This window comes from Xyrauchen texanus, chromosome 36 (genome assembly GCF_025860055.1).
Source record: "Xyrauchen texanus isolate HMW12.3.18 chromosome 36, RBS_HiC_50CHRs, whole genome shotgun sequence".
Lineage (NCBI taxonomy): Eukaryota > Metazoa > Chordata > Actinopteri > Cypriniformes > Catostomidae > Xyrauchen > Xyrauchen texanus.
The window spans coordinates 8738718-8760576 of NC_068311.1; the positions used below are offsets into that span (position 1 = coordinate 8738718).

General features: G+C 36.0%; 1 protein-coding gene across 2 annotated transcripts in view; it reads left to right on the plus strand.

The window, feature by feature from the left end:
* LOC127629754 (gamma-aminobutyric acid type B receptor subunit 1-like) overlaps window positions 1–21859 on the plus strand; it is a 68717-nt gene that overhangs the window by 26861 nt on the left and 19997 nt on the right. For both annotated transcript variants that reach the window (XM_052106976.1, XM_052106975.1), the window contains 9 exons: window positions 2265–2366; window positions 3584–3649; window positions 3808–3999; window positions 5081–5326; window positions 5628–5691; window positions 7196–7273; window positions 17438–17588; window positions 20235–20367; window positions 20526–20642. In XM_052106976.1, the coding sequence (XP_051962936.1) occupies window positions 2265–2366; window positions 3584–3649; window positions 3808–3999; window positions 5081–5326; window positions 5628–5691; window positions 7196–7273; window positions 17438–17588; window positions 20235–20367; window positions 20526–20642 (1149 nt within the window). The remainder of the gene's footprint in view (window positions 1–2264; window positions 2367–3583; window positions 3650–3807; window positions 4000–5080; window positions 5327–5627; window positions 5692–7195; window positions 7274–17437; window positions 17589–20234; window positions 20368–20525; window positions 20643–21859) is intronic.

Genomic DNA, 21859 nt, shown 5'->3' on the forward strand with positions numbered 1-21859 from the left:
TCCATATGACTCCAGTAGTTAAATTAATGTTTTCTAAAGCAAAACGATCACTTTTGGTGTGAAAAAGTTAAATATTTAAGTACTTTTTTTAACTATATTTGATCGCATCCGGTCAGCAGCAGTATGCATGTTCTTTTAATGTGAGGGCTGAATTCACGCTTTCTCTCGATGAGGTGTTACGTATTCGCATTGGCATGTTACAGACATAATCTCACATATTTCTCACAGTTGAGGCATCCAGGCTGAGCACACAACCACAGCATTTTGGAAAACATACAGATACAAATACAGATCTAAACCAAAACCAACAAAGCTTCTGTATAGCGTTCTTCCTTCTCAGTTGTAAACAGCGCTGCTCTTCCGGGTGTGTCACACGTGCGTTAGTTCTCGCGTGAACATGTCAATGGGATTATGTCACATGCACGTAGTGCTGATGACCGGAAGCGATTGTTTATTGTTAAAAAGTCATTAAATCGTGATCTTTTTGCACCAAAAGTGATCATTTGACATTAATTTAACCACTGGAGTCGTATAGATGACATTTATGCTGACTGTCTGTGATTTTTGGAACTTCAAAGGTCTGATCACCATCCACTTACATTTTAAGGACCTACTGAGCTAAGATATTTTTCTATTTTTCTTCAGATGTGTTCACCAGAAGATGGAAAGTCATACACATCGAAGTTATGAGTAAATAATGAGAGAAATTTCATTTTGGGGTGAACTATTTATTACTTATTTATTTAAAGGAATTGCATATTTAAAGAGATACTTAACAAAACAAACAAAAAAAAATTCTGTTATCATTTACTCACCCTCATATTGTTCATTCCAAACCATTCCATGACAAAAGGAGATGTTAGGCAGAATGACAGCCTCAGTCATCATTCACTTTTGTTGAATATTCATGCAATGAAATTGAATGGTGACTGAGACTGAAAGCTTCTGCCTACCATCTCATATTGCGTTATACGGAGGAAAGAAAGACCAACATGAGGGTGAATAAATGTTGACAGAATTTTCATTTTTGGGTGAACTAAAACGTTTATTCTAAAGGTCAGAGAGAAGGAACATATTGGACCTAAGGGAAAAATTAAATTATTAAAATAGTACGACCCCATTTAAAGGAATTCATTTGGTTCCCTTTTCCCATAAACTGTTAGCCAGCTCAGTGGCCCCTTTATTCTGAGTAAGGTTAATGCCTGAGACTGAATGGCAAAAACCGTGGCTGATTATACTCTTCTTAAGTGATGGAGGACATTAAGAGTCATTTTCCTTCATGTTAACCGCTAAGAATATTGATCAGGACAAAAATCTCTCATGAATCAATTCAATATTGAGCTAGTGTAATTCTGCCAGGCTAATGATCCCCTACTCCAACTCTTCAGCAGCTCATCGTTTTTTCTCATTTACTTTCAGCACGTCTTTCCCTGCTGTTAACAGCCTCCATCTTCCACCATCTTTCCCCAATTAATTTGTCTCAAAGAGAAAATTAGCTTTAGTTACAGTATTCGACGAATGTTCACATAAATAAAAAGCATTGAAAAAATGTATATACTGCTGAGTTACTTTTCTCTGGAATTTTTACTAAGATTGATAGATTGATTCAGACAGGAATAATTTTAAAAGTCTGTGAAACACAAATTTCATTAAACTCCTCAGGGAAAATGTGTCTTTTCCAAATAGTGCTCATGTGTTGATTCTGTTTAGCTGACAAAAAACAAACATTTCAAATCACAGTCATAACATCAGAAATTAGGCATTCCATTACATAGAACCAAAGTCTTAAAGGGGTAGTTCACCCTAAAATGAAAACCCTGTCATGATTTACTCACACTCATGTGTTCCAAACCAAAATTACTTTCTTCAATAGAACACAAAAGAAGATATTAGGCAGAAAGTTAGCCTCAGTCACCAACATGAGGATGAGTAAATAATGTCAGAATTTTCATTTTTGCATGAACTATCCCTTTAAACCTTAACTTCTTTTAAACTTAAACACAATTCTACTGCTGCTTTGTCTTTTCATTTTTGTCTCTATTTTTTAAATTTGTCCTTTACTTTATCTTTTTTTTTTTTAACTTTGGTCTACACTCTGACCATTCATCTCACAACCCCCCATTTATTCCTCTCTCCTCCTTTCTACCTTTCATTTGCCACCCTTGATCTTTTTATGCGCTCTCTTCCTGTCTGTCCTCTCTCCACAAACATCACTCCTGTCTTGTCACTCCCGCTTTCTCACTCTTCTCTCTTTCTCTCTCCAGACGTTGGATGATTTGGAAGAGCGGGTGAAGGAGGCCGGCATTGAGATAAGCGTGAGACAGAGCTTCCTCACTGATCCCGCAGTGGCTGTCAAAAACCTGAAGGTGCTTTGATGAAAAATTCACCAGCCTCTCACTTCCTCATCTCAGCCTGTGTCGGGTAGCTAGCTAGCAGGCAGAGCACTTGAAAATCTTATGCAAAATAAATCAACACTCTGAAGAATTGGTCCCCATCGTCAGATTGAGTGACGGCTCCATGCTGTCTAGGGTGGAACTGACAGTTATTGTTTTATTGTTGCATAGTTAGACAGTGTTTTATATTGAACCATAACTGGGCTAAAAGATTATATAAATATTTTTCAGTCTGTTGATTATATTCAATATACTCTCACTGAGCACTTTGCAAAAGTCAAAGGCACATAAGATGTTTCACAAAACATTAATTCTATACTACTTCTATACTGCACAAATATAGAAGATTAGAATAGAAGAACAAGGAACCCTGCAACAGATATCGTGGCCCCCACAAAGTTTACATGAAGAGACAGAAGCAATTGAGACAGCCTAAAAATATAGAATAACTGTGGTGAATTCTCCAAGAAGCTTGGAACATCATATCTGCCAACAACCAAAAATTGTTGTAGCTTTTTTTTTTAATGTTTATTGCACTTATTGGAAGTGATAAATGAAAATGATGTCATTATTTTTGAAGACATACCTCTATATATATGCATAAATGTTTCACAATATGCCTAAATACTTTATGCATAGTACTGTATATATATATATATATATATATATATATATATATATATATATGAATTTGACTATATTGTAATGATGCTGATGCTGTTAATGACAAAGACGATGTCAATGATGATGACGATGATGATGTGATGAACCCAAGTGAAGTTTATTATAAATCGTGATAACCAGAAACCCTAACTATAAACGTGAATAAAACAAAACATAAACAAGAATGACTTGACATGACTTGACTGTAGACTTGACTAGAACAAAACAACAAAGTTACATTTACAGGAAATAATTTTCAAAATAAAAGACATGAACAAAAAACAAGGACGACTTGACTAGACTAGACTTCCATGGGTTCCATTGGGTTTGTAACAACTACATTTTTTGGTAAACTATACCTTTAAGTCATTACTATGGCAACCTAGATAGATATTCTGGATATTGACTACACTGTCTGAACAAATGGATACGATTTCATCACTTACAAATTGACAGTCCTAAAGATTTCAGAAATAAGAAATAAGTCTGACTATTGTGTCTGACTATTTTTTCGAATAACTTTCCAGCGACAAGATGCCAGAATCATTGTCGGTCTCTTTTACGAGACGGAAGCCAGGAAGGTGTTTTGCGAGGTAAGTTACTGACAATGCATTCAGAATCAGTATAACAGAATTCAGTTTGATTCCTCTGCTTAGCTTGAGTTAACTCACTGGGGCTTAACTGAGATTAATATTTGAATATGATTATTACTTAAGCACAGATCTTCCAAAAATGGTGTCATCTTTGGCAGGTCTTCAAAGAGAAAATCTATGGTAAGAAGTATGTTTGGTTCCTCATCGGCTGGTATGCAGACAACTGGTTTAAGATCAAGGATCCAGCAATTAACTGCACAGTGGAGAACATGACGGAAGCTGTGGAAGGGCATGTCACCACTGAAATCGTGATGCTAAACCCGGAGACTGTCCGTGGCGCCTCCAACCTGGTTAGTGAATCATGATGAGCATGATTCACTAACATGATTCTAACAGGGTTAGACTACTGACTGCAGAGAAAGCTTAGTGTGTGTAAAAGTCACGTGGCCTATTAAACTGCCATTAAGGACTACAGACATATGGGGATGGAAGTATCAATCTAGGAATGGAATGATTTTTGCAGTATTTGAGATGAAGATAGACTAAGCATCCTCCTAGAACACCCTAGCAACTGCTTAGCAGTCTTTTTTAATTCATATAATTATTGTTGACTTTTAAAAATTTTACTTAGAATTGAACTAACATTTAAAGCTTTATTACCTTTCTTAAAGGGATAGTTCACCCAAAAATTAAAATTCTCTCATTTACTCACCCTCATGCCATCCCAGATGTGTATGACTTACTTTCTTTTGCTGAACACAAACAAATATTTCTAGAAGAATATTTCAGCTCTGTAGGTCCATACAATGCAACTGAATGGGTGACACAATTGCAAAGTTCCAAAAGCATATAAAGGCAGCATAAAAGTAACCCATAAAACTCCATCTGTTAAATCTTTGTCTTCTGAAGCGATATGATAGGTGTGTGTGAGAAACAGATCAATATTTAAGTCCTTTTATTACTTTAAATCTCCACTTTCACTTTTACATTCTTCTTCTTTTGTTTTAATAATTCACATTCTTCGTGCATATCGCCACCTACTGGGCAGAGAGGATAATTTATAGTAAAAAAGGACTTAAATATTGATCCGTTTCTCACCCACTCCTATCATATCGCTTTTGAAGACGTATTATGGATTATGAAGTCATATGGATTAATTTTATGCTGCTTTTATGTGCTTTTGGAGCTTAAACATTTTGGACCCTGTTGATTGTATGGACCTACAGAGCTGAAATATTCTTCTAAAAATCATTGTTGGGTTCTGCAGAAGAAAGAATGTCGTACATATCGGGGATGACATGAGGGTAAGTAAATGATTAGAGAATTGTCAGTTTTGGGTGAACTATCCCTTTAACTCAAATTATTGAACAAGACCTCAGTTTTTTGACCAATGTCATGATGGGGTCATTAATCCTTCAAAATCACACACAGACATCCCAAGAGTTCCTGGCCCAGCTGATGTCACGTCTCGGAGGGAAGAACCCAGAAGAAACAGGTGGATTTCAGGAAGCTCCATTGGCATATGACGCAATGTGGGCCCTTGCACTAGCACTAAATAAAACTGTGGCCCCTTTGAGGGCCAAAGACTGGGCATTAGAGGACTTCAACTACAACAACAAGGAAATCACTGCTGAGATATACCGAGCCCTCAACACAAGCTCGTTTGAAGGAGTCTCTGTGAGTTATTTTTAAAATAACGAAGGTGAAACAGCTGTGAAATAATTATTAGATAAAATACTCCAGACATTAATTTCCCAGATCTGTCAGAACACCTTTTCAGTTTTAGCTTTCAAAGACACACATAAGTGTCCGATGATCCTATTTTGAAAATACTAACAATGAGTTTTAACTGACGTGATTACAGGATGATTCAGCATGTATATTCCAAAGAATTTGCCTTTTTTATTTCTGTTTTTTGTATTTTCATAATAATTTATTTTCAAAGAATAATTTTTTTGGATCTGCATGTATCTTGTAGGGTCACGTGGTGTTTGACGCTCAGGGTTCACGTATGGCCTGGACTCTTATTGAGCAATTGCAAGGTAAATCTTATGTTAAAAGGAAAAATAAAAATAAATGTACCTTTAAGTTTTTAACCTTTTCCCTGAAATTCAGGAAAATTATTAATATTAGTCAAGCCCTGCTGAAAAAAAAAAACAAACAATAGAAATTCTAAAGAAACACTACAAATACCATTATGAAACATCAGCTAATAACTATTATATACCAAATGTTAGGATTTAAAGGAATATTCTGGGTTCAATACAAGTTGAGCTCAATCAACAGCATTTGTGGCATCATTTTGATTACCACAAAAAAATTATTTTGACTTGCCCCTCCTTTTCTTTAAAAAAAGCAAAAATCTGGGTTACAGTGAGGCACTTACAATGGAAGTGAATGGGGACCAATCCGTAAACGTTAAAATACAAATTATTTCAAAAGTTTAGCCACAAGACATAAACATCATGTGTGTTAACATGATTTTAGTGTGATACAATCTTTTCTGTGTGAATTTATAGCCAAGTTTACAACTTTGTTGCCATGATGACATAAACCCTAAATTGCCGTAAACCCTAAATTGACTGAAAAAACTATGATTTAAACAACTTTACAGCTCAAATAATACACAGTTTAAGTGCTTTAATAAAACTATAAACTTCACATTTCTTCCTTTTAAACCCTCCAAAATTTGTCCTCGTTCACTTACATTGTAAGTGCCTCAATGTAACTTCGATTTTTGCTCTTTTTTTAAAGAAAAGGAGGGACGAGTCGAAATTATTTGAGTGGAAATCAACATTACGCCACAAATACCGTCAATTGAGCTTGACTTTAATTGAATCCAGGCTATTCCTTTTATGGTTTGTATTGGTTTCCAGTAGAGATATGTATTGGTCCCTAATTTTATCCACTAGATATAACATTCCACCAACTGAAGCCAACACATTACCAGTAAAGACCCACGGGGACCATGTGTTTCCTTAAAAAACAAATACAGTACAATTCCCATTGTAACCATTCAAACTATTAAAATTTCTGATGTTGTTTTTTTTTTCCCAGCTGTGAGGTTATCAAAGTACACAAGAAAGTATGGAAATTATGTAGTGACCAAAATAATGTAACGTAACAAATCCAAACAAATATGTACAGTATGTACATGTATATATATTCACTGTATATATACAGTATATATATTTAGGAGATGTTCCCTATACTATGTAAAATGCTTTGAGTGCCTAGAAAAGTGCTATGTAAGGGATTATTATATTTAGAGACTATTTATTTTTGTCTGCAAAAATAATTTCAAGCATTTTAGCATAAGCCTTTTGATCAAAAGGTTTTAAGGTCATAAGGAATAATAATATATATTCAGTCAAGCGGGTCAAAACATTTGACTGGTAGTATATATTTCACATACCAGACAGAAGTATGACGATTAGAGTCATGAGAAAGATGTCAGTGTGAGAAAGGATTTCATCTTTGTATTCACTTTGTATTCTCTATGGCTTTTGTCCTTTTTCATTTCACTTTTTTCCTTTTTTTCCTCAGGTGGCAGCTACAAGAAGATTGGATACTATGACAGCTCAAAAGGCAACCTGTCGTGGTACGGAAATGACAAATGGATCGGTAAGAGAAACCCGCCGTCTCTTCTCAACCAGACAGCGCTGTCCATTCCTCTCCCATCATCTTTCAATGCCGCACTCCGTCCGCTGAGATTGAGGCTTACCAGTATTGATTTCTGTTAGCTCGACAAAGCCCTGTCCCACACTTTAATATAACGCCAACAATTAGCTGCCCTTTCGGCTGGCGAAGGCCATACAGGCTCTGGGGAGTGAAGCGGTGCGGTTCACAGTGGCATTGACCTTTGTGCAGTTCATCTAATTTCTTGATTGACAAACTGGTATTGATGAAAGCAGTGGATGGCGCAGTGCGAATCAAATAAAAAAGTGTGATAATGCCCTCCGACAAATGAAAAAGTACTACAGTGCACGAAATTTAAAAAGTAATTTATTTTTCAGACTGACCAAGGCTTTGTGCAGACGGGCAGCAATTTTCTATTACGTATCCCTGCAAAAAAACACATGAAATAATTTATTTTCCCCAAATAACATCCATATGTGGTTTAAAATCCAATTAAAATAAAAATGTGTTTGAGTCTAAACGGTTAGATCAGATTTCAAGCTGTTTTTTCCCCCTCATTCAGGACACAACGTGACAGTAATGCCATATACAAAGCACAGTAGTGTGTATGAATTCATTCATTTACTCACATTGTTTGCATTCAGTATGTACTGAACAGTGAACAAGTGAACGAATGAACAGTTTTGAACACATAATATGCATGAATGTGCAATTAGTTCAGTAAAGTCTCGCTTTATAAGTTTATACTGTCTTACTGTCTGATGCACTTAATGAGTTCATCACCACGTTGCGATATCATAAATGGACATGAATTTCCATTTTTTTGCATTTTTCTTTTCCACAATGACAGTTACTCTCTTGGGGACTGTTCATACCCATCCACGCTATGGATTTTGCATCCATCTGCGCTCATTTTTAATTGCTTTTTTATGTAAACATGTGCTTGATGGACATATATGACAGCTGCGGCACATCTCACTGTTTTCACCGTCTTGTGCAAACTTGGCTTGTTTTTAGACACTTTTTTAAAAGTGCATCTCGGGACGCCTGCATTCTGTTCCTTTTATTGTGGTGCATCTATCTTTTTTTTTTTGTGCAAGAATGCGTTCGGTCTGAACAGCCCCTTACTGTATGTCTCTTGGTGTCACGTGGACGGTTAAGTCATTACTATGGCAACAGATGTACTGGTTTCCACACCTTTTGACCTATGGAATTCTACTACCCTTCCAGTCCCTTGTGATTACTTGATAATGATTTTTTAAAGTAATTTTATAGAGATTGTATTGATAAAGAGCAACTTCTTGTCTGTGAAACAAGCAGAGAATAACTAGAAAAATATATAAGTATATTTTTCATTAAATCAAGTATATTTACGACATGCGTTTTAATGACTTGTTGATTTATAGTCCCTGATGTTTGCAGGTTTTCCATTACTGTGGGAACCCTGGATATATATCTATCTATATATATATATCTATATATATATCTATACTATCTATCTATATATATATATATATATATATATATATATATATATATATATATATATATATATATATATATATATGTATGTCTGTCTAAACAAAAAGATCCAATTCCATTACTTGCAAAATGACAGTGCTGACAGTCAATTCTAAGACCATGTCCACACTAACCCGTTTAAGTTTGAAAACTGAAAAGTTTTCTTACGTCATTGTTTTCCAAAGTATGCAGTAGTGGAGAGTGTTTTTGGAACTCTCTGTTTTCAGTGGAGGAAAACGACGTTCCTGTGTGGACTAAATGTGGATTAGATTTGAAAAACACATCAAAGTTGAATGCACTGTGATCAAAGCAACGAAACACCTTATTCAAGCGTGTAATGTCAGGTTTGATGTTACCTCACCAGAATAGCTTAGAATCTCTTAAAAGGTCACAGTTCTAGCGCAGCTTGCCACTTTTTCTACATGGATGTCAGAATACAGTTCCAGACATTGACTTACAAATGCAAAACACCAAACAGAAATCTCCCTATTACCCTACAAATTGGTTTTCTTCCAAGAAATGGGAATAGAATTGCCAACACAAAAAATCCTGGATCATCTTACCCAAGAGATACAGAGCTGATAATTTGCTGGACTTGCCCAGTCCTCTTCAATGAGTCATTCTTGATTTAGTCTCTAATCAATTCCTCATGCTGTGATCCCATTGAGTGGATTCTTCCAGCGTGACGATAACAAAGCAGCGCTGCCCTACATTAGACGAGTAATGACCTCACGCTTCACTACGGTTTGTTTTTTGAATGGTGAAGATCAATGCTGCTGTCAATTTTACAGGAAAAAGTGGTGAAAGTCTGGGATTAATAATGATTTCAGACATAAGCATTCAACCAATATGCACTTTTCAATGTTTGATTGTTGAGCAATTCAATTATAAGTTTAATATTTTTTGTACTTCTTATTAGACCAGTTAACTTTATTTAATCCGGAGTGACTCTTTGCACCCTGGTGTAACTAGCATCTGCTACAAGGTGCAGCAATTTGCACCCCAATATTCTGGTGAAACCACAGAAATATACGACAAACTAGACAATAGGTGGCGCTGCAGTGCCATGGGGTGTAAAGACAGTGAAAATGTGTAGTGTTGACCTAGCGAACTCGGTTCGAATCCATCTTTTGTCACTCTCCAATCATCCAGTTTCCTTTTTCCACTCTAAATATTTTCTAAAAATGAATATAAATGTTGATTTCATCACTGTGATTTGGTGAGAGAATGTCGAGGATTGCAGAGAAGGGTTTGATCTGGAGGGGTGGTCTGTCGTTCTCGTGCCTCGGCATCACTTGTGTGTAGGTTGCATCAGGGCATTACTATAGTAATTTTGTAGGAACCATGATTTTTGAGTTTAATGCAATGAACCATGTTGTTACTACAGTAATATGTTGTAAATATAGTAGCCATGGATAATTTAGAGGTTACTGTAAATTAACAACAAAATACCATGGTGAAACTGGTTACTGCAGTAAAACCAAGGCTCTTTTTTCTAAGGAAAGGTTAGGTTTAGGGGTAGCGGTTAATGAAGTGTCTGTGAGACTCTAAATAAACACAATAAACACACTGCAGTGATGCCCATATACTGAATGTTAGTATTTAAATATGGGTGCAATTAGTATCTACCATTATTTGCACCACGGTTGGGGTGATTTCCTGTTTCTATAGATCTATAACTCTACAAAAAAAAAGAAAAATACAAATAAAAAAAACCCCAAAGAGGATCAATTGTTTGGGTTCATTTTAAAGAAAACAAAAAAAAAAATTAATGATATGGATTATGATTAATTCTGAGACTCTCAGTCTAACAAACTGCTGAAAAATCATTTGAAATTATGTGTCTCAGGGTGTAAATAAGGTAGCTCCAAAAAAGCTTTTGTTTTGTTCCCAATCATGTCACCTGTAACTGTAAAGTTTGTGTCGACATAACAAAGTAATCAAAGTAATCAAAAGTACAGTAGCATTCCAAAAATAATTTGTCATAGTGTCCAAAAACGTCTCCAAGTGTCCAAAAGCCTCTACAAAACAATTTAATTATAATAATTGTACATAAGATCTAATTACACATGCATATACAATAATGACTAAAGGTATGCTCTCTCTCTCCAAAGCATGCAGGGATGAGTAAAGAGATCTCATTCAGTTCCATTCTGTCTCATTTGAGCCATCACTGAGTTGTGTGTCATGTACTTGGCAACAGTCTCCTGGTGGCCGCATGTAATTAGGGTCTCTGCCCATATTTGGATGACTTCCACCTCTGGTTGTTGCAACCTGAATCCAAATACAATATGTGATGCTGGTCAATGTACTACTTCCTTTCAGATGAAGTCATCTGATCCAGGAAAGCTAATTGTTTTCTTGCCAGATGTGCTGTGTGCACATTGTGCTTGGTGTGGATTATCTAATGATCTATGCATCCGATAACATTGTGTGTGTAACTCATTTTAAAGATAATAAGTAATTGTATGTGATATTTTATTTTTCGTGAAGTTATAAATGAAAATGCAGATTATAAGCAACACCTGTTTATATGTAACTTGGATGTCAAAGACATATACTTCATATAAGCTATTATTTGCTATATTATTGTCTGTGAGTACAACAAATCAGATGGTTGTATTATACTCTTTGAGAGCTTTCCAATGACATATGACACATTTGATCAGTTTGATATTTTTACTGATTACAATAAATTGTATAGTGCAAAATTATTAATAAATGATCAAATCGGAACACTTCTGATACTTCTGCAAATTTAAAAGTACTTGTTAAATTTTGGTCTAATGCCTACATGCATTGTAAGCTTCTAAACCAGCAGGCCAGTCCGAACTTAAAGGGTTAAAAGGTGAAATTGCATGAGTAATGCAATCAGTGGATCACTTAATATGGTCAATATAGGGCTGGTTCTTATTTTAAAATTGACGTATTTTGTATAATAAGAATATATTTTGTCTTTTCATCTTTCATCTTTCATTTTGTATCATCTTATGTAAATAATACACCTTAATCTGCATAATTTATGGAAATTTTGCTTCTGAAGTGAATTCAACTTGTTTTATTAATGTTTAGTTATTTTTAATGAAAAGCAAAACATCACTTTACTATCTAATAAAAGGCAAAAAAAAAAAAAATATAATATATATATATATATATATATTTATATAATAAAATATATATATATATAGTCCCAAAAAGCATTTGACAACAAATAAAACGGTCCCTAAAGGTATATTTACATTTCACCCAGTAGTTCTATAATTATATTTTAACCCTGTTGCAAATATACTTTTTTCCCCCACAGCCAATCATGGCTATTTTCAGAGTTATGACCTATTTAATCGCTGCATCCTCTCTCTTCCCCATGGAGAAAATGCAGAGCATAGAGCCTGTGACATTGCTTGCCATTTTTTCCCCCTTGATAATAGCAAAAGAAGCAAATGTTCTTCTGAAATAACCCAGAACCTCCTTGGGACCTTTGGGTTCTCGGTGGAAAGAATAGTTTAGAATTGATACAGCGTTTGGGGTGATATTCTCAAGCAAATGTGCTTTTAAAAAAAATAATAATTCAAATGAAAATGTGGCCTTTAAAGCAAATAAAGCATAAAACCTGGGGTCATAACTCATGACTCATAACTCGTTCTCTTACACCTGTTTGAACCATACTGTTTGACAATGCCCTTGCTTTTTACCCGTCTCTTTGTAGCTCCTGACAACCTCTTGAGCGTGACTTTCTCTTCCAAATTGCCGTGGAAACTGTTGTTAAGCCAGGTCTCCATAGCAACACTCTGTCCTGATTCTTAGATCAAGGACGAAGGAACATTTACTGTGAGAATGCATGAGGACACTGCTTAATAAACTCTTTCTCTCTTACACTCATGCATTTTTTTTCTCACAGCATCACTGTCAATTCACAGTAGCAAATGTCCGCCGTCACTCCTGACTTGTCACTGTTCTGACGTTTTGGAACATATCAACAAACACATTGTGTCACTTGAATCTGAGGGCCAGCTGTCTCTCACAGACACATGTCCCTCACAGTCAGCTTTCTATAATGACCTGACTGTCCCTGACAGACACACCAGCTCCACCAGCTCAACCTTGCCCTTCTTTCAGAAAGCATTAGAAGGTTTTAGCCAGTAGTGATTTCTTTGTAACTATTGTTTCTCAGTCTTCTCAGTCGCTGTCATTTTTATTGTCTATTTCATAAAGCTTAACATCAACTGGGCAGCTATCAAAACTGCTATTATTGCAAATGCTATATTATTGCATGGTGAAAACTAGGGATGCACCGATGGACATTTTGTCCGATACGATAACCGATTGTAATGAGGGTCTTAAGATGGGCAAGGAGGAGGTGGGAACCAGCTGAACAGTCAACGTAAAATTTTAATAACAAACTGAGCTCAAACATAAACTGCAAAAAAAACAAAGTCACACACACACACACACACACACACACACACACACACACACACACACACACACACACGGCTTTGTGCATCTCACTTCCCCCCAAACCGGACATCTCCAGCTTGTCCTTATCCCCCCAGCTGATTAGGACCATTCAGCGCCGACCATGCCCTCCTCCTCCTCATCACATCAATTATTTGTTATATTTGGAGGCAGATAGCCGATACACAGTATTTGCAGATAAATGAAAATCTGGGTATAAATCAAAATTCTGTGTGCCTGATTACAGACATAAACGTTCCAGCTTATAAAGCCATGTCCAGAGCACATGTAAATTGATAATTGCTTTTATTTAAAAATGCAGAAATCAAGGAACCTGCAAGGAAACATCAAAATGTTCCATTAAAATTTCCATTATTTTTTTTTATTTAAAGTCTATTGTCTCTGCCTTGATTAATTTAGAAGGAATTTAATGAGTGAGCTACTTTTATAAATACAGTGTATTGCACTTAATTCAGACTTGTCAAAAAACAACAATAAGGAATGCAAAGAAGTCTCACTATCAACATGTGTAGAGCGGAGGAGGGCGGGGCTGGGCTGGAACAACACACGCCCAGTCCCCAATCAGCCTGATGGGGGGCGCGCGAGGGATAAAGGCGGCCAGTAACAACGGTTCTAGAGAGAGAGAGAGAGAGAGAGAGAGAGAGAGAGAGAATGACATGCAGCTGCTCTGTGTTTATGTTTGTGTGTTTTTCATTTATTTCTTCATAAAACTATTATTTATATTGTCAAGCAGGTTTTCGCCTCCTCCTTTCCACTGAACTGCTTTACAATATGATAATATGCTTTAACATAAAATAAGAATAAAGAAACAATATTCATTTGTGGCATGGATAAGTAAAGTGGAGTGCTTACTCATATCCAGTATAATCTTTTTAAGCAAAGTCTGCTTCGTGCTAGGGATGGGTGATACCACTTATTTTCTTTTCGATCCGATACCAAGTACTTTTATGCCAATATTGCCGATATCGAAACCAATACCGATACCTCTACTGAACTGAATTTTTACAAATTTTTGGGATAAAATTTGGTTTTATTTATTATTACTTCATTTTTGTATATATATTTATGGGCCTAAACAGAAAATTATTAGGCTGCTTTGTTTAACCTTTAAAGTAGTGAGTTAGTAAAACCTCAAAATTATCCATAGATATTATTATATGGCTACTAAAACCAAGTTACCAAATGGATGCTACAGTAATGCTGTAGCAAAACCATGGTTAATTGTATCAAAACCTTGGTTACTGCCAAAAGAAAGAAAAAAACATGGTTCTGCAGTCGTGGTTACTAGTAATGGTTAATACAATATTACTACAGTTAATCCATGGTAAATTTTCATAAGGGTGTTGTTTGTTAACGAGGATTACAGATCATTATCAATGTTTTAACAACTCTGTATTTAAATAAACCAGTAAAAATGGTCACACAAGAACATTATAATACATGTCACGTCTAGGTTTGTCATTACTTAGTGTGAATAACTCCAGATGCTGTTTTTCTGTCATTACATCAGGAAAGCACTGCTCCCTCTTTGAACAAGCGCTATGACTGAAAGGTTGAGCACTGTTTGTGACTGATAGTGTATTTTAGCATTTTTGCACGTCAAGATGAGCAGAAGAAAAATATTTTCCTGTGCCATGCAGCAATTCTCTCATATAATTATTATTTTCCACTTCAAAGCTTATGAGATGCATTAATATTTATGTAATCTAAATAATATGACTTGTTAAAAAAAAAAAATTCTGAATCAATATTTTATGTGAGGATCGATATTCTTGATACCACATCAGTATCGGAAATATTGATACTTTAGTATCGATCCAACCCATCCCTAATGCGTGCTGACGTGTCATGTCATACAGAAGGCACCAATTAAAATCCTCATGGTGAGTAGTGTGTGCCTGAAAAAGGCATAATTTATTGGCTTTAATATATCGTCCAGATTTTCTAATCAGACAGATAACCAATCATTTTAAAATTCACATTTATAGGCCAGTAACGATTTGGCTGCCGATATATCGTGTATATAATTTCCATCATCATTATTTCCACCATAAAATTATATTAAAGGAATACTCCTGGTTTAAAACAAGTTAAGCTCAATCAACAGCATTTGTTGTATAAATTTGATTGGTGCAAAATTTATTTTTGAAAAGAACAAATCTGGGTTCCAGTGAGGCACTTACAATGGAAGTGAATGTGGCCAATCAGTAAATGGTAATATAGTCACTGCTTCAAAAGTGTAACCAAAAGACATTAACAATATGCTAGCCCCTTGCATGGCAGCTCTGCCATCATTGGCGTGTGAATGTGTGTGTGTGTGAATGGGTGAATGAGACGCAGTGTAAAGCGCTTTGAATACCGCTAAGGTTCAAAAGGTGCTATATAAGTGCAGACCATTTACCAAGTGTAAAAATTATGATTTAAACAACTTTACAGCTCAAATAATACTTGAGTTTAAACAGAATTAATGTGAGAGCTTTTATTGAAAATTATAAGCTTCACATTTCTGCCTTCAAACCCTTCAAAAATGGGCCCCATTCACTTCCGTTATAAGTGCTCACTGTAACCTCGATTTTAGCTTTTTTTTTTAAGAAAAAGATGGATGCATTGGGCTTGAGTAGCTCAGCAAGTACTAATGCTGTCAACCACCCCTGGAATCGCAAGTTCGAATCCAGAGTGTGCTGAGTGACTCCAGCCAGGTCTCCAGGTTGCTCTTCGGCAACCGAATTGGCCCGGATGCTAGGGAGGGTAGAGTCACATGGAGTAACCTCCTTGTAGTCGCTGTAATGTGGTTCACTCTCGGTGGGGCGCGTGGTGAGTTGTGCGTTGATGCCGTGGAGAATAGCGTGAAGCCTCCACATGCGCTATGTCTCCGCGGTAACGTGCTCAACAAGCCTTGTGATAAGATGCGCGGATTGACGGTCTCAGACATGGAGGCAACTGAGATTCATGTCACTATGTCACCACGAGGACTTAGAGCAAATTGAGAATATCCAAATTGGGGAGAGAGAAAAAATGAAACAATCAATTATGAGTCCGAGTTTAAGTAAGAAACTTTAAAAATACAATGTACAGTCAAGGGATTTAACCATGCTAAAATAATGTTATTTTGCTTACTGGAAGTATTTTCACCAAGAATAATCTAATAATAAAGAGGAGAAATGGCCTTGTCAGTATATTTGTGCATTGACTTTGCAGAACTAGCATATTTTTAGAGGTTCATCTTTCAGCCTGTGCACTGCTGTTTTTACCACTTTGATCTTTAGTCATGTAAATCATTATTTACTAGTCATTTTCTAGCCCCTTCCAAATGTCTGCATACTAGATGTCATCATTAAACATCCTCCACTTATAAAAAATGGTTCCCAGTAGCAACATTTCCATGCATTGTTAGAGAAGAATGGTAAATGGTCTGCACTTATATAGCGCCTTTTTAACCTTAGCGGTATTCAAATCGCTTTTTCACTGCGTCTCATTCACCCATTCAGACACACATTCATACACCAATGATGGCAGAGCTGCCATGCAAGGCACTTGCATGCAATTGGGAGCAACTTGGGGTTCAGTGTCTTGCCCAAGGACACTTCAGCACGTGGAGTCGTGTGGGCCAGGAATCGAACCACCAACCCTGCGATTTGTGGACAAAACCAACTGAGCCACAACCTCCCAAAAAGAAGATAACCGAAGTGTTGTCATTCATTAAATCTGTTCCACAGGATTCTGTAGATGTTCTCTAAAAGAAATACAGGAAATGTGGGGAAAAAAGTCTGGACCTGCTATTGTGTGACCATTGTGAGATCCCTACACTTTCAGACTAGATACTTGTCATGTCAAATCAACCCAGTAGCCTTATTTTATTGAAAATTGTCTGTCAAAACATTTTCATTTGGATTCTATCCTTGCCATGTAGTTATGAGGTCTGACAGCGCATTTGTAGCTAACGACTCTCAGAACTGAGCTGAAATGCCTCTGTTGCTCTTCAAGCTGTCAATTTTTTTACGCTCTTTTTTTTGTTCACGTGTCTGATGTCACTGTGCTGTGATCTTTACACTTTGATCTGCCATTCTGCTCTGTCTGCATTCCTCATATCTTCACCTCAGGTCTCTTTTGGTTCCTTGGATATTTCCAGACTGATTTCTCTCCTCTCAACAGGCCTCGGCCCACCGGCAGACCAGACCAAGGTTATTGAAGAGTTCCGTTATCTTTCCCAGAAGCTCTTTGTGTCTGTATCTGTTTTTGCCAGTCTGGGAATACTTCTAGGCATAGTTTGCCTTTCCTTCAACATATACAACAGCAGTGTCAGGTCAGTATCCTGTTGTGGCAGGGCGGAGGGCGGGTCCGGGTCGTGATCCTACACACCCTGTCCCGTATTAGACTAATTATGCCTCCGTGAGGGTTAAGACACAAACACACACGACGGACATGTCCGTAAACGATCTCTCGCTCCCGCACGATCCTCTGCAGTCGACCTTTAACCCTCACAGAGGCATAATTAGCCTAATACGGGACCGGGTGTGTAGGATCACGACCCGGACCCGCCCTCCGCCCTGCCACACCTGTGTTTTAAAAAGGATTCCAAATGCAATTTCTCTTGAGTACTGTGTTGTAACAGTATGAAATCTTACTATTAAATGTTATGATAATTGTCTTTAGTACAGTATAGTGCATTGCCATGATATAGGAAAGCCCAGTAGGAAGTTCCTGTCCATTTTAATTTAAAAAAAAATTATTTTTCACATTTTATAGCCTCTCACATCTAATAAGTATCAAGTATCAGGAGCTTTTAATTGTGAATGTGTTCATCTTTGCACATTAAAGTGGTCGCACCATACATAAAATAAATACAAATATATATTTTTTATTTTTAAATTATGATGGTGTTTTAGTGCCATGTCCAAAAATAATGACACGCTGGTTTTTTTTCTCAAAATATTTCTACTTTATTCTCAAAATGCAACGACTTTATTCTCTTAATTTTCGTTTTATCCTCAAAATATTAAAACTTTAATCTCATAATGCTATGGCTTTATATTGACTTTATTCTCAATATATTTAATTTATTCTTGTAATTTTTGCTATTCTCAAAATATTACGATTTTAATCTCATAATGCTACAACTTTATTCTCGTAATTTAGATTTTTATCTCTAAATATTATGACTTTATTCTCGTAATTTAGATTTTTATCTCTAAATATTACGACTTTATTCTCGTAATTTGTATTTTATTTTCAAAATATCATGACTTTAGTCTCAAAATGCAAAAATGTTATTTTTTACTTTTTTCAAAATATTGTGACGTTATTCTCAAAACATACAACTAATCTCATAATGCTATGATTTTATTCCAAAAATATTACTATTCTCAATATATTATGACTTTTTTCTTGTAAATTTGTCTTTATTCTCAAAATATTACGATTTAAATCTCATATTGCTACAACTTTATAGTCATAATTTAGATTTGATTTCTCAAAATACTACGACTTTATTGTTGTGATTTTTATTTATTTTTTCCTCAAAATATTACGACTTTAATCTCGTACTGCTACAACTTTATTCTTGTCATTTAAATTTTTTTTAATCTCATAATTTTGACTTTATTCTCAAAATATTTACTTTATTTTTGTAATTTTTACTATTCTCAAAATATTATGATTTTAATCTCATAATGCTTCTCATAATTTCGATTTTTATCTCTAAATATTATGACTTTATTCTCGTAATTTTGATTTTATTCTCAAAATATTATGACTTTATTCTCGTAATTTTGATTTTATTCTCAAAATATTAAGATTTAAATCTCATAATGCTACAACTTTATTCTTGTAATTTTTTTCTCTAAATATTACGACATTAATCTTGTTATTTTTTACTTTATTCTCAAAATATTTACTTTATTCTCATAATTTTGACTATTCTCAAAATATTACGATTTTAATCTCATAATGCTATAACTTCATTCTCATAATTTTGACTTTATTTTTCTAAATATTACGGCTGTATTTTTGTAATTTTAATTTGATTTTGAAAATATTATGACTAATCTCATAATCATAACTTTATTCTTGTAATTTAGATTTTTTTCTCTAAATATTACGATTTTAATCACATAATGCTGCGACTTTTTTCTTGTAATTTTGACTATTCTCAAAATATTATGACTTTAATCTCATAATGCTATAATTTTATTCTCATAATTGTAACTTTTTTCTGAAAATATTATTTCTTTAATACAATGGCGTTTTAGTGAAGTGTAAAAAACAATTATACATTTAGAAAATAAAGTCAAAATTTCAAGAATAAATATTCCACAACATGAAATATAGAATAACATTTTATTGGCCTAATTTAAGTGTAGCAAATTGTTTATATCAAAGGACAAAAGGAGAGTGTCTTAGATTTCATGGCATGGGTTTTTTTTTTCAGAAGAGTAGTCTTCAAGCCATGTGAATAATTATTAACATCAGTGTTTTCATGTATGTGCTATCTGGACAAGACTCCTCTGTTCCTTTTATTTGCCAGATGTGGGTCATCTCAGACTCCTTGGCTCTTGCAGAGCAGAGTCTTTAATTTATGACGTTTTGTTAAAAGCTTGGGTTTTCCTGGAACCCCTCCCTTGTTTTGTGATAGTTACATTTTAGGCAGATGTAACAAACTTCTCATTTAGCTGGGCCATCCTAGACTTTAGGGTGCCATTTTGGCAGTGTCTTATTTTATGGCTTTGAGGAATTTCCAGTGTGGACTGCAGGGCCACTGTATTATTCTCCTAATAATTTTAATAATCATATAAAACACACTCATTTATTTCAGAAAGATGAAGGAACATTTTATTTTTCATCAACCTTTAAATGCTCAGCAGAACAAATTTTGAAGTACTTTTTGCAAGAAGTTAATATACCGGTGATGTAACTGAACATTCAGTTCCAGTCCATTCTAACCCATGAACAGGTACATTCAGAATTCTCAGCCCTATCTGAACAACATGACTGCAGTGGGTTGTGTGCTGGCGCTGGCTGCTGTCTTTCCCCTGGGCATCGACGGACTCCATATCCATAGATCACAATTCCCTGTTGTGTGCCAGGTAGCATTTATTGCTGTTTCTTCTCATTTTCTCTCTTCATTTGCTCCCATTCTGCCATGACCTTTGTACACCTTAGATGATTTGTTGTAACTGTAGCAATAAAATGGCTGCTCTTCACCTGAGCTCTCAAATTTACTCTCTTTCACTCATTCTCTCAGTTTCGCCTGTGGCTACTTGGTCTTGGCTTCAGTTTAGCCTATGGCAGCATGTTCACCAAGATCTGGTGGGTTCACACTGTCTTCACCAAGAAAGATGAGAAGAAAGAGAAAAGGAAGGTAAATTATTTTAGAATGGGTAAATGTATGTGTGCATTTGCATTTAAAGCTGAAGTTCACACATAAGTAATCACCCTCATGTTGTTTAAAAACCCCTGTACACACCCCAATCCACCCCCCCTCTCAATGTTGAATGCCAAATTCCCAATGCGCTCTAAGTCCTCGTGGTGACGTAGTGACTCACCGTATCCCGAGTGGTGGAGGACGAATCTCAGTTGCCTCTGGGACCATCAATCCATACATCTTATCACGTAACTTATTGAGCGCATTACCATGGAGACGTAGCATGTGTGGAAGCTTCACGCTATTCTCCTTGGCATCCATGCACAACTCACCATGTGCCCCACCGAGAGCAAGAATCAAACATTATAGCAACCACAAGAAGGGTTAACCCAATGTCACTCAACCAACCCTAGCAACAAGGCCAATTGGTTGCATAGGAAACCTGACTGGAGTCACTCAGCACGCCTTAGTATTTTAGAGAAATGTTAATGCTTTAAGTGATATTAAATAAATACGATAGAAACGCTACCTCTCTCTCTCTCTCTCTACAATTCTAGCTCTGAGAAGTTCACAAACACACACTCTGACATCGTACAGGCACACTATTAGCATTGCGACACATGTTCGCTCTGATCCCTTGTCCTAAAGCAGCAAGCCACGGCATTAGGGAATCCCTAAGTCCTCATCAAAAGATGACCAGATTACCCCAACTATGGACTATCTATGAATATGGATGAGCATTAAACTTCTTTAAAGGAAATCCAACCTTCGGGGGGCTTTATTATTCAAACGCCCTGCATTTGGGATGACTTTCAACTCTCCAGATGGGGTGATTTGCCTAAGTGGTTCGACAGCACTTGAAGAAAGCTTGTTACTCATGCAGAATGTGGTGGAAACCAGGGGCGCTCTGGTCATTTCATGCCTTGCTGGTGATTGAGGGAGTGAGAGAGGAGAAAGTGTGGTACAAAGCTCAGTTCTATCCCATTTTCTCAGTCTGATGGCCTGGAAGGAGCTCGTGGCCACGGATTAATGGATGGAATAGAACTGAAAATAACTCCACATTTGTAACACATGACTTTCGTCATTTTTGCTGATGATTGGCATTCCCTTTCCTGTTACCCACCATACAGTGGAATAAATATGTAACGGTTATGGTGTCAGAGCAATTTCATCTTTTTCCTTGATGGGAATATAAATGTGTTATTCAGACCAGC